This window comes from Rhinopithecus roxellana, chromosome 15 (assembly GCF_007565055.1).
Source record: "Rhinopithecus roxellana isolate Shanxi Qingling chromosome 15, ASM756505v1, whole genome shotgun sequence".
NCBI classification, from domain to species: domain Eukaryota; kingdom Metazoa; phylum Chordata; class Mammalia; order Primates; family Cercopithecidae; genus Rhinopithecus; species Rhinopithecus roxellana.
In genome coordinates this window covers 58,052,096-58,068,756 of record NC_044563.1, presented here as the reverse complement: position 1 = coordinate 58,068,756, position 16,661 = coordinate 58,052,096, and the positions used below count along the sequence as shown (strand labels likewise).

At 39.1% G+C, this 16,661-nt stretch overlaps 1 protein-coding gene across 4 annotated transcripts in view; it reads right to left on the bottom strand.

The window, feature by feature from the left end:
• Positions 1-16,661, bottom strand: part of C2CD3 (C2 domain containing 3 centriole elongation regulator) — a 158,202-nt gene that overhangs the window by 88,105 nt on the left and 53,436 nt on the right. For all 4 annotated transcript variants that reach the window (XM_030917912.1, XM_030917913.1, XM_010366825.2 and 1 more), the window contains 4 exons: positions 11,892-12,046; positions 8,377-8,586; positions 7,774-7,886; positions 1,909-2,027 (listed from right to left, as the gene is read on the bottom strand). In XM_030917912.1, coding sequence (XP_030773772.1) covers positions 1,909-2,027; positions 7,774-7,886; positions 8,377-8,586; positions 11,892-12,046 — 597 coding nt within the window. The remainder of the gene's footprint in view (positions 1-1,908; positions 2,028-7,773; positions 7,887-8,376; positions 8,587-11,891; positions 12,047-16,661) is intronic.

Sequence of the window (16,661 nt, the reverse complement as noted above, 5' to 3'; positions counted from 1 at the left end):
AACATGGTGAAACCCCCGTCTCTACTAAAAATATAAAAAAAAATTAGTCGGGCATGGTGGCGGGTGCCTGTAATCCCAGCTACTCAGGAGGCTGAGGCAGGAGAATCGCTTGCACCCAGGAGGCTGAAGTTGCAGTGAGCCGAGACTGCGCCATTGCACTCCAGTCTGGGCAACAAGAACAAAACTCTGTCACACACACACACACACACACACACACACACACACAAAGAAATAAGAAACAATGCATAAAAAGCTTATACACAAATATGTGTATGTTAAAAGTAGTTAACAATGAGATACACCTAGTTGTCCAATAATCAGGAATTAAGCTAATTATATAGCACATCCACATGATGGTATAACATGCAGCCATTAAAATGACATTTACTAAAAGTTTCTAATAATATTAATTGTATTTGTTATAATGTTTGATAAAAGGGTATTAATTCATGTATATCATAAACCTTCAAATACTTACAAAATTATGTGGAAAACATTAAATAGATATTTTTGAAGAAAATGAATAAAAACCCTCAAAATGCTAAATGATAAAAAGAAAGAATAAAACCTACATACAAAATTATATAACATATTGTATTCATTGGAAAAAGACAATGCAGATAGGCATAAATGCTAACAATAGTTACTTCTTGGTGACAGAATTACAGGCAATTTTTGCCTTTTAAAAATTATTTTTCGAGTTTTCTACAAAAATATGTAAAACTCTTTTATAATTAGAAAAAAAAATGCTGGCCAGGCGCAGTGGCTCACACCTGTAATTCCAGTACTTTGGGAGGCCAAGGCGGGCGAATCACGAGGTCAGGAGATCCAGACCATCCTGGCTAACACAGTGAAACCCTGTCTCTACTAAAAATACAAAAAAATTAGCCGGGCTTGGTGGCGGGCGCCTGTAGTCCCTACTCTGGAGGCTGAGGCAGGAGAATGGTCTGAATCCGTGAGGCGGAGCTTGCAGTGAGCTGAGATCGCACCACTGCACTCCAGCCTGGGCAACAAAGAGAGACTCCGTCTCAAAAAAAAAAGAAAAAAAAAAAAAAAGAAAAAAAGAAAAGAAAAAAAATGCCATTAATTAGGTATAGGAAAATGATTCAATGTAAATACATCGAAATGTTAATAGAGTTTATTTTGAGTTATGAAATGATGCCTTTCCCGCCCTTTCTATTTTGCTATAATTTTCCAAAAAGGACCTGTATTGTATATGTCTTCTGAAAAAAGCAAAAGAAAACAAGATGTTCTTCATGCTATCCATACCAAATAAGAGGTCAAAAGATTATAAAGACTATTCTTTTATTGAAGGAAGTAAAAACTGCTTGTTATAGTTTGTTGATTTACATTATGCCAGCTGCAAGCAATTTTATAAACTTGGAATTAGTTGATCAAAACTGCTACTCACAACTGTATTATTTTGGGCTTGGATAACTTATGTATTCTGCCTGCAAACAGGAAGTAGAATCTCAAATTAAGGCTAATAGCCTGTATCAATATAGCTACCTTTCTCTAGAAGGGAACAGCACAATAAAGAGGTTAAGAACTTGGGATCTAAAGACAGCAGATTTGGGATAGTGTCTTGGTTCTTTTATTAGATTGAGTGATCTTAGACATGTTGTTTCACCAAATCTCAGTTTCTTCATCTGTAAAACGAAGATAATAATGTACCTAAATCACAGAGTTGTGGTGATTAAAATTGATAGTGTGCTCGTGTAGATTCTTTAGTATTACATCTGGCCCATGACAAACAGCAGAGATTTGTGGTAGTAATAATAATAATAACAATGAATTATTAGTACTGCCTGCACCTGAAGATTCCTAGTTTAGGCAAGAATACAGTTTTAGGTATGCCCCAAATCCCTGGGGTGAAGGTAAGGCAAAGGCCAAAATCATTCAAAGTACCTTTTTCTGTGGAGTTTTCTTTGCATAAATTTGGAAAGTGAGGTTGGAATTCCACCAGTGCTCTATCATTGGGCCACCAAACTGTACTGGAAACACAAATCGCTGCTGGAACTTCACCTCTGTAAGGAGAACCAGACACACAGACATGTCACACCACCCAACTGAAGTCATCATCAATCCATGCCTTGATACCACCTGCTTCCCTTTCAAATTTAATTAAAATCTCCTGCAGAAATCTTGTCAGTGTAATTTCACAGAAAGCTAGGGCTGTAGGACTGAATGAGCAGGGACAAAGAAAACCCTGAAGATAGTACACAGAAGACAGGCAGTGCTATGTTGCTCTGCTTTGCTATGAGAAATGAATGCCGATCATGAGTACGGGATGTGTAAGGAGACATACCTATACACTTCACTGGGTTTTAGGTAATAGGACTGTTTTTAAAAGACAAGTTGGTAGTAGTATACTAAAAGAAGGGGGCTGGTTGGAGGTGGAACAATGAGGGATAAACAGATAAATAGAAGAATGGAATAAAAAACTATAATAACAAAAATAAGCTTATCTTCTGGACACTCCTACTGTCACAAACAAGGTATCAGGTACCGATGTTAGCAGTGTCAGGCAAAGTAAAGTCTGTCTCTTGGGTGGAAAGGAAGGGGTTTCTGCTATAAGTGTAAGTGGAAGAAGTGATGGTGGTATTTGAGTTTGTGCTCATGGCTATCGAGTTTTAACTGGTAAATAAAAAGAATTTGAGGCCGGGTGCGGTGGCTCATGCCTGTAATCCCAGCACTTTGGGAGGCCGAGACGGGCGGATCACGAGGTCAGGAGATTGAGACCATCCTGGTTAACACGGTGAAACCCCGTCTCTACTAAAAATACAAGGAAAAAAAAAAAATTAGCCGGGCAAGGTGGTGGGCGCCTAAAGTCCCAGCTACTCAGGAGGCTGAGGCAGAATGGTGTGAACCTGGGAGGCAGAGCTTACAGTGAGCCTAGATCACGCCATTGCACTCCAGCCTGGGCAACAGAGCGAGACTCTGTCTCAAAAATAAATAAATAAAATAAATAGCCGGGCGCGGTGGCTCAAGCCTGTAATCCCAGCACTTTGGGAGGCCGAGACGGGCGGATCACGAGGTCAGGAGATCGAGACCATCCTGGCTAACACGGTGAAACCCCGTCTCTACTAAAAAATACAAAAAAACTAGCCGGGCGAGGTGGCGGGTGCCTGTAGTCCCAGCTACTCCGGAGGCTGAGGCAGGAGAATAGCGTGAATCCGGGAGGCGGAGCTTGCAGTGAGCTGAGATCCGGCCACTGCACTCCAGCCTGGGCGACAGAGCAAGACTCCGTCTCAAAAAAAAAAATAAATAAATAAAATAAAATAAAATAACAAATAAATCAATAAAATAAAATAAAATAAAGAATTTGACACCAGAATCAAAGGATGTAAGTTTAAGCTCCAGTTCTATTGTTTATTATTACCACCTCAGAAACACTTTATCACCTATAAAATGATCTTCCTGTCCATTCACTGCTAAGGCCCTTAAAATGGATCATGAATCTGAAGAATCCTCACAAGAGGCCCAGTTATGAAGAGAATCTGCTATTTCTAGCATTCATTCAAATAACCCATTTTAACCTACTGATCTCTCTAGTCATCTCTGGCCATATTAATTGGTGACTCTATACTTTTCTTGGTACTGTTGGACAGGATCTGGACCTTGCTGTGTGGATCAATGCACAGGAACTATGAACAAAAGGTCTGGGCCCAGGAAGCCCACATCCACTAGATCAGTTTATTTGGTTGCCCTACCTGGGAAAGGGAAGTAAGATAACACCTGCACCTCATTGGTGTGCTGGGAGGATCAACTGAGGTAATAAAGGAAAAAGCACTTTGGACACTGTAAAATTCTTTATGTACAAACAGAATTCTATTTCAATTTCTCCTTACTACTTAGGTACATTCTTGTACTGTTACTATATTTCTCATATAATTCTCTGTTTCTTAAGCTCATTATTTTTCACCACTGAGTAAAGTTAATTTACGTTATGCCAGCTGCAAACAATTTTATAAACTTGGAATTAGTTGATCACAACTGTATTACTTTGGGCTTAGTTGGAATTAGTTGATCACAACTGTATTATTTTGGGCTTAGTTGGAATTAGTTGATCACAACTGTATAATTTTGGGCTTGGATAACTGATGTATTCTGTCTGTGAGTTAAGTGAGTTAAGGCAGTAAGTGAAGAAAAAATTCAGGTAAATAACTTGCTAACAGTGTCCCAGAGAAGATTTTTTTCAAGAGTTGAAAGGGATCCAGATTAATACCTAGTCTAATCCATATTATTACTAAGAGAGGCCCACAGGTAAGACAGTGATTTTGCCTAAGGTGCATGATTAGTGTGTGGTACAATCAGAACTAGAATCCAGTCTTGCAATTCTTGGCTCAATGCTTATTCCACATTTCCCATATAATCTTTCTCAGAAAAACATAGAGAGGATCAATCACTGTGGCCAACAATAAAAATAAATGTTTAGGAAGCAATATAGATTAAGGCACATTTTGGAATCGAAATGGTGCTAGGTTGAAATTCTAGTTCTACCATAAACCAGCTGTGTGATATTATACAAGCTACTTAATTAATTTACGTCTCAGTTTCCTCTTTCCTCATCTGTGAGTTTCCTCTTTTCTCTTTATGTCCTGATATGCAAAAATTCCTAAGATTAAAGGCAAGGTGCAGAACCATGTATAGGTTGGGCAGCCCTAACCCCAAAACTCAAAACCCAAAATGCTCCAAAATCCAAAACTTTCTGAATGCCAATATGATGCCAGAGTGGAAAATACCATACCCTACCTCATGTGATGGGTCTCAGGGTCTCAGTCAAAACGCAGTGAAAACTTTATTTCATGTACAAAAGTATTTAAAACATTGTACAAAATTACCTTCAGGCTATGCGTATAAGGTCTATATGATACATAAGTGAATTTCATGTTTAGCTTTGGGTCCTATGCCCAAGATAGCTTATTAATGTATATGCAAATATCCCAAAATCTGAAAAAATCTGAAATCCTAAATACTTTTGGTTCTAACCATTTTGAAGAAAGGACACTCAACTTGTGTATGGTGCACTAACACTTGCAGAAACGCGGGGGACGGGAGGCGGGGGAAGGGATAAACCAACCTTGTCCAACCTGTGAGCCCACAAGTGGCCCAAGATGGCTTTGAATGCAGCCCAACACAAATCTGTAAACTATCTTAAAACACTGTAAGATTTTTTTGCGATTTTTTTTTTTAAGCTCATCAGCTATTGTTAGTGTTAGTGTATTTTATGTGTGGTCCAAGACAATTCTTCCAATGTGGCCCATGGAAGCCAAAAGATTGGACACCCCTGGAATAAACATATTTGCTGATACACACGTGTGCACGCACACATACACACATACACACATCTATCTATCTATCTATCTATCTATCTGTCTGTCTATCTATCTATCTATCTATCTATCTGTCTATCTATCTATCTATCTATCTGCCTGGCTATCTATCTATAATGGCTTAAGGAAGGATATACAAGCAACAACCTTGTTTGTCTGCAAGGATGCAACTTTTGAATTTTGAACCATGTGAATGGATAATCTAGTTCTAAAAGGAAACAAAATAAAGCAAAGTAAAAATTTAAAAATCCCATGTTAGTATGCTGTAAAGGAAAAGTTATTTGACTATGTAGTAGGAGTGTTAGGACCACATCTTTTATTTCTCAAACTACTTCCCAGAGAAGAAACTTAACACTGATGAACTGACTATTCATAGATCAAACTGGAAAACCAAGGCAAAGCTATCCTCAGAATATATTAGAAAAGTGGCTGTAATTTTGGGTGGCAGGAACATAAATGTCTATTATATTATCCTTTTTCTGTATCTGAAATATTTAAAACAAATTAGAAAAAAAAAGACAACACCAAAAGCATAAGCAACAAAAGAAAAAAACAGATAAACTAGAGTACATAAAAATGAAAAACTTTTGTGCTGTAAACAATACCATCTAGAGAGTGAAAGGACAACCCACAGAATGGGAGAAAATATTTGCAAATCATAGATCTGATAAGGGGCTTGTATCTAGGATACACAAAGAACTCTTATAACTCAGTAACAAAGAGTCCGATTTGAAAATGAACAAACGATCTGAATAGGCATTTCACATGAAAAGATGCTTGACATGACTGGCCATCAGGAAAATGCAAATCAAAATCAATATGATGTCACTTCACATCCGCCAGGATGACCAGAATAAAAAAGAATGGAAAGTAACAAGTGTTGATGAGCATGTAGACAAATTAGAACATTCATACACTGCTAGTGGGAAAATGGTGCAGCCACTGTTGAAAACAGTCTGGTAATTCTTGAAAAAGTTAAAACATAAAGTTACCATATGACCCAGCAATTCTACCATTAGATATATACCCAACGGAAATGAAAGCACACGGTCCATACAAAACCATGTACACAAATGTTCACATAGCAGCATTATGCAAAATTGCCAAAAAGTGGAAACAACCTGAATGTCCATCAACTGAGGAAAGGATAAATGAAATGTGGTGTATCTATGCAATGGAGTATTAGCCATAGAAAGGAATGAAGGACTGATATATACTATAACATGAAACCTAAAAATATTATGGTAAGTCAAAGACAGTAGTCAAAAAAATCACAAGTTGCATGATTCCATTTATATGAGACATCCAGAATGGACAAACTGATAGAGACAGAAAGAAGATTAGCAGTTGCTTAGGGCTGGGGAAAGAGGGAAATGGGAAGTGAAAGCTAGTAAGTATGGGGCTTCTTTTAGGGGAATGAAAATGTTCTAAAATTAGATTGTGGTGATAGCTGCACAGCCTTGAAAATATTGGCCGGGCATGGTGGCTCACGCCTGTATCCCAGCACTGTGGGAGGCCAAGGCAGGTGGATCACTTAAGGTCAGGAGTTCAAGACCAGCCTGATCAACATGGTGAAACCCCGTCTCTACTAAAAATACAAAAATTAGCCAGGCATGCTGGCACACACCTGTAATCCCAGTTACTCAGGTGGCTAAGGCAGGAGAATTGCTTGAAGCCAGGAGGTGGAGGTTGCAGTGAGCTGAGATCATGCAACTGTACTCTAGCCTAGGTGACAAAATGAGACTCCGTTGCAAAAAAATAAATAAATAAATAAAAATTGTATACTTTAAATGAGTAAATTGTACGGTATGTAAATTATGTCTTGTTAAAGTTGTTTTAAAATAAGAAAAATGGAGACAGTTGAAAGAAAATGATTTAAGCATCATAATTTTTGAGTTCTAGTCTCAGTTATGTTACTAGTGACCTGCTGCCTTATATTAGAATAGTCATAGTATCACTGGGCCTGTTTACTCCCTTATAAAATACAGAAATTACAGTAGATTCACTTCAAAGTTCTTTCTAGCTCTAAGATTTTATGATACTACAAAAGTCAAATGAGGCCAGGCGTGATGGCTTATGCCTTTAATCCCAGCACTCTGGGAGGCCGAGGTGCGTGGATCACCTGAAGTCAGGAGTTCGAGACCACCCTGGCCAACATGGTGAAACCACGTCTCTACTAAAAAATACAAAAATTAGCTGGGTGAGGTGGCATGCGCCTGTAATCCCAGCTACTCAGGAGGCTGAGATGGGAGAACTGCTTGAACCCGGGAGGCGGAGGCTTTAGTGAGTAGAGATTGCGCCACCACACTCCAGCCTGGGCGAAAGAGCGAGACTTCATGTCAAAAAAAAAAAAAAAAGGTCAAATGAGTAATTAGGAATTCAAAAATTCTTCCAAAGTCAGAATGTCTAAGGTGCAGAAAACCAGTGTGTCTCTTACTTCCATTTGTAATTTTACTGGAGGCGAGTCGAACAACCTCAGTGATCAAAGCCGTCTTTCCCAATCCGCTTTCCGAAAAGCCCACAGGAAAGTGATATTCTACAAAGAAAGTGCTACAAAGAAAAACAAAAAAAGTGATTAAAAACTAACCAAACAATAAACCTAATTTCCGTCTGATAAATCCAACATATATTTGAAGTCCTATTTTCAGGACCTCTAGTACTCAGAAGCCTTACCTCTTCTTCAAAGCTTTCCACCAACCCTTGTCAGAGAATCAAAGGCTCCCTTTCTTGCGTTCCCACAGCACTTTTAATACAAAACATCCATTTTGGGCCCTAAAGCCTTATGTTATAGATAGCCATTTAAATGTTTCTCTGTCCTGCTAACTGTAAGATATGTAAGAACAGAGTCTGTGTCTTAATTTTCTTTAGTCCCATACTTACACGGTTCTTGGGATCTGGTGGGGATTCAGTATATTTCTGTACATTAAATGATGCATATGAAAACACATCCCAAATCACAGTATTATACAACTGTTGATTATTATCATCAGACACACTTTCGAAAAATGTCAAATTTAGCTTTCTCATGTTAGAGACATACCGCTTTTTTGCTGTAGTCACCTTAGGTGGTGGACCAGCATAGCTTTTTTTGTCAGGGGTCATCTGATGATTATCTGGAGGAATTCCCATAGTTTCAACGATGATTCTGACTGAATGTGTTCTACCCAGAAGGGCCAGTCTATCCACACTTAGTGTCATCGTTTGGGCATCTTCTGGAGTTTCTGAGAGCATCTGTTGTTCAACCAAATTTCTGAAAGGAGTTCACACGAGCAGTGAGGCATACTGTTACAGGCTTCACATGAAACAATCTAGTATGCATAGGCAAGATGAGGAAAGAGGGAGGGCAGCAAGTTTTTATTTTCTTATTTTTATTTTTGCACAGGGTATTGCTCTGTCACCCAGGCCGGAGTGCAGTGGCATGATCATGGCTCACTGCAGCCTTGACCTCCTGGGTTCAAATGATCCTCCCACCTCAACTTCCCAAGTAGCTGGGACCATAAGCATGGGTCATCACACCTGGCTAATTTTTGTATTTTTTATACAGATGAGATATTACTATGTTGCCCAGGCTGGTCTTTAACTCCCAGACTCAAGCAATCCTCCTGCCTCAGCCTCCCAAAGTGCTGGGATTACAGGTGTGAACCACCACACCCAGTCAAGCATCTTGATTCACAAGTTATCAAGGATTGGAAACAGCCTTAATTATCAGAATTCTAGTCCTATAGTGCAAGAAATCTCAAAAAATGTAAAAACAATTATAATCTAAAGGTTTGAGAGTGTATATTCAGGGTAACTGGAATCTATGCTCCCAGGTACAAAAAAATTTTTAAATACTATATATACATATACACACACATACACATATATATACACATACACACACAACTTATACACACATACACACACACACACACACACACAACACATATATATACAATACACACAAGTACAGAAACTGAAACTACAAATTTAGGTTTTTCTAGAAGGGACACAGACCTTATTTCAGTTACCCACTATCCTAATGTAACTACTATTGTCACTTTTGTGTATTTCTTCTCATTTGTTTTCCTTATGCATATTTTCTACATAGTCGTGATTACAGTACACATACAACTTAGACTCCTGCTTTCTTCCTTAACCATTTAAATTCTACCCATCTTGGCAGAATCAATAAAATGAAAATGACCATACTGCCAAAAGCAATCTACAAATTCAGAGCAATTCCCATCAAAATACCCTCATCATTCTTCACAGAACTAGAAAAAAAAATCTTAAAATTCATATGGAACCAAAAAAAGAGCCCAATTAGCCAAAGCAAGACTAAGCAAAAAGAACAAATCTGGAGGCATCACATTACCTGACTTCAAACTATACTGTAAGGCCACAGTCACCAAAACAGCATGGTATTGGTATAAAAATAGACACACAGACCAATGAAACAGAATAGAGAATCCAGAAATAAAGCCAAATATTTATAGCCAACTGATCTTCGACAAAACAAACAAAAACAGATAGTGGTGAAAGGACACCCTATTCAACAAATGGTGTTGAGACAATTGGCAAGCCACATGTAGAAGAATGAAATTGGATGTTCACCTCTCACCTTATAAAAATATCGACTCAAGATGGATCAAGGACTAAATCTAAGACCTCAAATCATAAAAATTCTAGAAGACAACAATGGAAAAACCCTTCTAGACATTGGTTTAGACAAAGAATTCATGATCAAGAACTCAAAAGCAAATGCAACAAAAACAAAGATAAATAGATGGGACTTAATTAAACTAAAAAGCTTCTGCACAGCAAAAGAAACAGTCAGCAGAGTAAACAGACAACCCACAGAATGGGAGAAAATCTTCACAGTCTATACATCTGACAAAGGACTAATATCTAGAATCTATAAGGAATGTAAACAAATTAGCGAGAAAAAAATCAAACAATCCCATCAAAAGTGGGCTAAGGATATGAATAAACAATTCTCAAAAGAAGATATACAAATGGCCAACAAATGTATGAAAATATGCTCAACATCACTAATGATCAGGGAAATCAAATCAAAACCATAGTGCGATACCATTTTACTCCTGCAAGAATGGCCATTAAAAAAAAAAAAAAAGAATGTTGGTGGGGATGTGGTGAAAAGGGAACACTATTACGCTGCTGGTGGGAATGTAAACTAGTACAACAACTATGGAAAACAGTGTAGACATTCCTTTTTTTTTTTTTTTTTTTTTTTTTTTGAGACAGAGTCTCACTCTGTCGCCCGGGCTGGAGTGCAGTGGCCGGATCTCAGCTCACTGCAAGCTCCGCCTCCCGGGTTTAAGCCATTCTCCTGCCTCAGCCTCCCGAGTAGCTGGGGCTACAGGCGCCCGCCACCTCGCCTGGCTAGTTTTTTTTTTGTATTTTTTAGTAGAGACGGGGTTTCACCGTGTTAGCCAGGAGGGTCTCGATCTCCTGACCTCGTGATCCGCCCGTCTTGGCCTCCCAAAATGCTGGGATTACAGGCTTGAGCCACCGCGCCCGGCCGACATTCCTTAAATAACTAAAAGTAGAACTACCATTTGATCCAGCAATCCTACTTCTAGTATCTACCCAGAGGAAAAGAAGTCATTATATGGAAAAGATACTTGTACACGAATGTTTACAGCAGCACAATTTGCAATTGCAAAAATATGGAACCAGCCTAAATGCCCATCAATCAACGAGTGGATAAAGAAATTCCATATATATATATGGAATACTACTCAACCATAAAAAAGAAACGAAATAACGGCATTTGCAGCAATCTGGATGGAATTGGAGACCATTATTCTAAGTGATGTAGCTCAGGAATGGAAAACCAAACATCGTATGTTCTCACTCATAAGTGGAAGTTAAGCTATGAGGATGCAAAGGCATAAGAATGATACAATGGACTTTTGAAACTGAGGGAGAGAGTGGAAAGACGGTGAGGGATAAAAGACTACAAATTGGAGGCGGGGTGCGGTGGGTCACACCTGTAATCTCAGCACTTTGGGAGGCTGAGGTGGGGGGATCACCTGAGGCTGGGAGTTCAAGAGCAGCCTGACCAACATGGAGAAACCACGTCTCTACTAAAAATAAAAATTAGCTGGGCATGGTGGCGCATGCCTGTAATCCCAGCTACTCGGCAGAAGAATTGCTTCAATCCTGGAGGTGGAGGTTGCAGTGATCTGAGATCGCGCCATTGCACTCCAGCCTGGGAAACAAGAGCAAAACTCTGTCTCAAAAAAAAAAAAGGCTACAAATTGGGTACAGTATCATATTGCTTAGGTGACGGGCACAACAAAATCTCAGAAATCACCACTAAAGAACTTATTCAGGTAACCAAATACTACCTGTTCCCCAAAACCTATGGGGGAAAAAAAAAAGTACCCATCTTTTCAGATTATTACATTTTTAAGAATTACAATGCTTACCGAGTTATTGTAACTTAATCACTCTAATGGTGCTGGGCAAATGGGTCATTCCACCTTAGGAGATCTTGTGAAAATAATATTCCTTTGCGTTTACCTTTAAATAAACAGAGCAGCTCACCTATTTTTCTTGCCTGTTGACCTCTTCTTCAGCTTATGATCACTTGACTCCAGAACCTTAGACGATCTGGCAAGAGCTGTTGACTGGCTTATTTTTTTAGAAGGGACAACATCATCCTCTTCACTGAGGAAATCACTGATGCTGGTATCAGATTTCTATGGAGAGGAAGAAACAGAGACACTAAAAGACAGCTGCTTTGGGGATTGTGGCAACGAAACATTTCTCTAAAGAAAGCAAGTTCTTCTCTGTACATACATCATTCTCTTAAAGAAAGAACTGACACCAGGGAGATAATCCCGTATTTCTCCTGGTTATACAAAAATAATCTGAAGTTCACAAAAATAACCTACAAGTTCAGTTGAAAGCAAATAAATGAAGGTAGATTCTTCTTTCAAATTATCAATAACAATAATAATTATTTATTGACTATAGACTGTATGTCTGGTATTATGCTTAATGCTATATGTATATTTCTAACATTTACCACATTCCTACAAGGTTCCTTTATCTCAGTATTCACAAGTGAGAAAATCAGAGCTGAAAAAAGTAAGGCAGCTTGTTTATAAACCATAGCTGTAAAGCCAGATTTTGATCTCCATGGGCTTCAAAGCCTGTATTTCTACCATAGTTTGAGGCCAAATGACTTGGACGATGTCACCTAATTATTTGGATAGCCTACTTATTTATTTATTTTTTTTTTTGAGACACAGTCTCACTGTGTTGCCCAGGCTGGAGTGCAGTGGCACAATCACAGCTCACTGCAACCCTGACCTCCCTGGGGCTCATGTGGTCCTCCTACCTCAGCCTCCTAGCTGGGACTACAGGCATGTGCCACCACCCCTGGCTAATTTTTGTATTTTTTGTAGAGATGAAGTTTGGTCATGTTGCCCAGGCTGGTCTCAAACCCTTGGGCTCAAGTGATCTGCCCGCCTCGGCCTCCCCAAGTACTGGAATTACAGGGGTGAGCCACTGTACTCAGCCAAGACTACTTTTTGTCACCATTCTATACTATAAATGATTCATTCTGCTTTTAATCTTGCTAAAATGAACTGTTTACTATATATACATCACAAATTTCCTTAATGAGGGAACCAATGGCTAAGCCCCTTGCAATTCATTTTTATTTTGAGAAAAGGCAGCTACTGCAATGGACTGATCAGCCCTTTACATCACAAAATGTAAAATAAACAGAGAAGATGGCATTATAGTTACTGGGTTCCATTTAAAAAAAAAGATACAAAGCTTGCTAATATAATATAAATTCAGGACACAAACCCAAAGTTATTTTAAGTCTATCATTTAAAACTACCCTTTTTTCAGCGTGTCAGGGGGTATAATGTGTTGATCTGTGACAGGGGGACAAATTAATTTAAATAAGCATGATAAGAATGTCTTCTTGGAAGCAATACAACTTTTTTTTTTTTTTTGAGATGGAGTCTCGGTCTGTTGCCCAGGCTAGAGTGCAGTGGCATGAGCTCCGCTCACTGCAACCTCTGCCTCCCAGGTTCCAGTGATTCTCATGCCTCAGCCTCCCAAGTAGCTGGGACTATAGGCATGCGCCACCACACTTGGGTAATTTTTGTAGTTTTAGTAGAGACAGGGTTTCACCATGTTGTCCAGGCTGGTCTCGAACTCCTGACCTTAAGTGATCTGCCCGCCTTGGCCTCCCAAAGTGCTGGGATTACAGGCATGAGCCACCGCGCCACCACAATACAACTTTAAAAGGCAAAATTACAAAGATTTTTGCCGTTAAGTTTTCCTTTAAGTGGCAACTTTTAAAAATGGTTGACTAGTGCAACTGAAGAATAAATTTTAAATTTTATGTAATGTCAACTAATTTAAGCAGCAGCATGTGGCTAGTAGCTAAGTTGAATAGCATGATTGTCAGGTTACTTTTTTTTTTTTTAATTATACTTTAAGTTGTAGGGTACATGTGCACAATGTGAGATTTGTTACATATGTATACATGTGCCATGTTGGTTTACTGCACCCATCAACTCATCATTTACATTAGGTATTCCTCCTAATGCTATCCCTCCCCTAACCCTCCACCCCCAACAGGCCCCAGTGTGTGATGTTCCCCACCCTGTGTCTAAGTGATCTCATTGTTCAATTCCCATCTATGAGTGAGAACAGGAGGTGTTTGGTTTTCTGTCCTCGTGATAATTTGCTCAGAATGATGGTTTCCAGTTTCATCCATGTCCCTGCAAAGGGCATGACCTCAACCTTTTTTATGGCGGCATAGTATTCCATGGTGTATATGTGCCACATTTTCTTAATTCAGTCTATTATTGTTGGACATTTGGGTTGGCTCCAAGTCTTTGCTATTGTGAATAGTGCTGCAATAAACATATGTGTGCATGTGTCTTTATAGTAGCATGATTTATAATCCTTTGGGTATATACCCAGTAATGGGATTGCTGGGTCAAATGGTAATTCTAGTTCTAGATCCTTGAGGAATTGCCACACTGTCTTCCACAATGGTTGAACTACTTTACACTCCCACCAACAGTGTAAAAGTGTTCCTATTTCTCCACATCCTCTCCAGCATCTACTGTTTCCTGACTTTTCAATGATTGCATTGTAACTGGCATGAGATGGTATCTCATTGTGGTTTGATTTGCATTTCTCTGATGACCAGTGATGATGAGCATTTTTTCATGTGTCTGTTGCTGCATAAATGTCTTCTTTTGAGAAGTATCTGTTCATATCCTTCATCCACTTTTTGATGGGGTTGATTTTTTCTTGTAAATTTGTTTAAGTTCTTTGTAGATTCTAGGTAATAGCCCTTTGTCAGATGGGTAGATTGCAAAAATTTTCTCCCATTCTGTAGGTTGCCTGTTCACTTTGATGATAGTTTCTTTTGTTGTGCAGAAGCTCTTTAGTTTAATTAGATACCTTTTGTCTATTTTGGCTTTTGTTGCCATTGCTTTTGGTGTTTTAGTGATGAAGTCCTTGCCCATGTGACTACTGGCTACCGAATTGGACAATGTGGGTACAGGACATTTCTGTCATCACAGGAGGTTCTAATGGACAACATTGTCTTACAAGGCTCCATTTCAAAGGATCCTTATCTATATGCACAGTTATTTCTAAAAAAAGGTTTGTTTCCACAGATGCTGGAGAGGATGTGGAGAAATAGGAATGCTTTTACACTGCTGGTGGGAGTGTAAATTAGTTCAATCATTGTGGAAGACAGTGTGGCAATTCCTCAAGGATCTAGAACTAGAATTACCATTTGACCCAGCAATTCCATTACTGGGTATATACCCAAAGGATTATAAACCATGCTGCTATAAAGATACATGCACACGTATGTTTATTGCGGCACTATTCACAATAGCAAAGACTTGGAACCAACCCGAATTCCATTAATGATAGACTGGATTAAGAAAATGTGGCACATATACACCGTGGAATACTATGCAGCCATAAAAAAGGTTGAGGTCATGTCCTTTGCAGGGACAGGGATGAATCTGGAAACCATCATTCTGAGCAAACTATCACGAGGACAGAAAACCAAATACTGCCTGTTCTCACTCATAGGTGGGAATTGAACAATGAGATCACTTAGACACAGGGTGGGGAACATCACACACTGGGGCCTGTTGCGGGGTGGAGGGTTGGGGGAGGGATAGTATTAGGATAAATACCTAATGCAAATGATGAGTTGATGGGTGCAGTAAACCAACATGGCACATGTATACATATGAAACAAACCGCACATTGTGCACACGTACCCTAGAACTTAAAGTATTTAAAAAAAAAAAGGTTATTGACAAGGTAATCAAAATCTAGATGAGTCCAAGGGCTGAAAGGAATTAAGGTTAACATAAACTACACTGCTCAACAGCTAAGAATTTCAGGTACCAAAATACAAGGTAATCACGCTGTGAACGCTATTCAATATTAAGAATGTCAAACACTGACTTTGGGGAAGGAACATTGTAACTCCTTGGCTTTCCCACTGTCTCATGGTCAATTAGTTCACTCCTTCTTTCAGGTAACAAACATTTTCTAAAATTATTTTGTTCAAATAGCATGGGGGATTATGTAGTACCATTCACACATTCATTTATTCACTAAGTCTTCACTGAGTGAGCACTCAGTATCTGTCAGGCCTTTGCTGTACTGGTAATAAAAAGAATGAAGACACATTCCTGTGTACAAGGGACTATATCATACAACGTGGTAAGAGCTATAATAGAAATATGTGCAAGATATGTGGGTATTCAGGCAACAAATTCTGCTTGGAGAAGTCTGGGATGATTTCTTCACAGAGGTGATGAGTTGATCTTCAAGAATTAAGTTTATCAGATGGATAAGAGCATTTCAGCATTCAAAGTAGAAGGATTAGTACCAGCAAAAAATAGGGAGATACAAGAGCTAAGGCCAGGTGCAGTGGCTCATGCCTGTAATCTCAACCCTTTGGGAGGCCAAGGCAGGAGAACTGCTTGAGCCAAGAGTTTGAGACCAACTTGGACAACATAGTGAGACCCTGTCTCTACAGAAAAAAAAAAAAAAAGAGCTAAAATGTTTCAGAGTGTCAAGTGGCATGAGACTCCAGTATGGCTGGAGACTCCGGTGGGTAAAGGGTGTAAGTGGGAGACGAAGTTAGAGAGCTCATTCACGGTCAGATTCTAACACCATGCTCAAGACTGATGACACATTGTGGTCTAGTAGAAAAAAAATACAGGCTTTTTGTCAGATAGACTAGGGTGAGAATTCCAGTTCTGCCACTTAATTATTAGTACTTAACCTCTTTAAGCT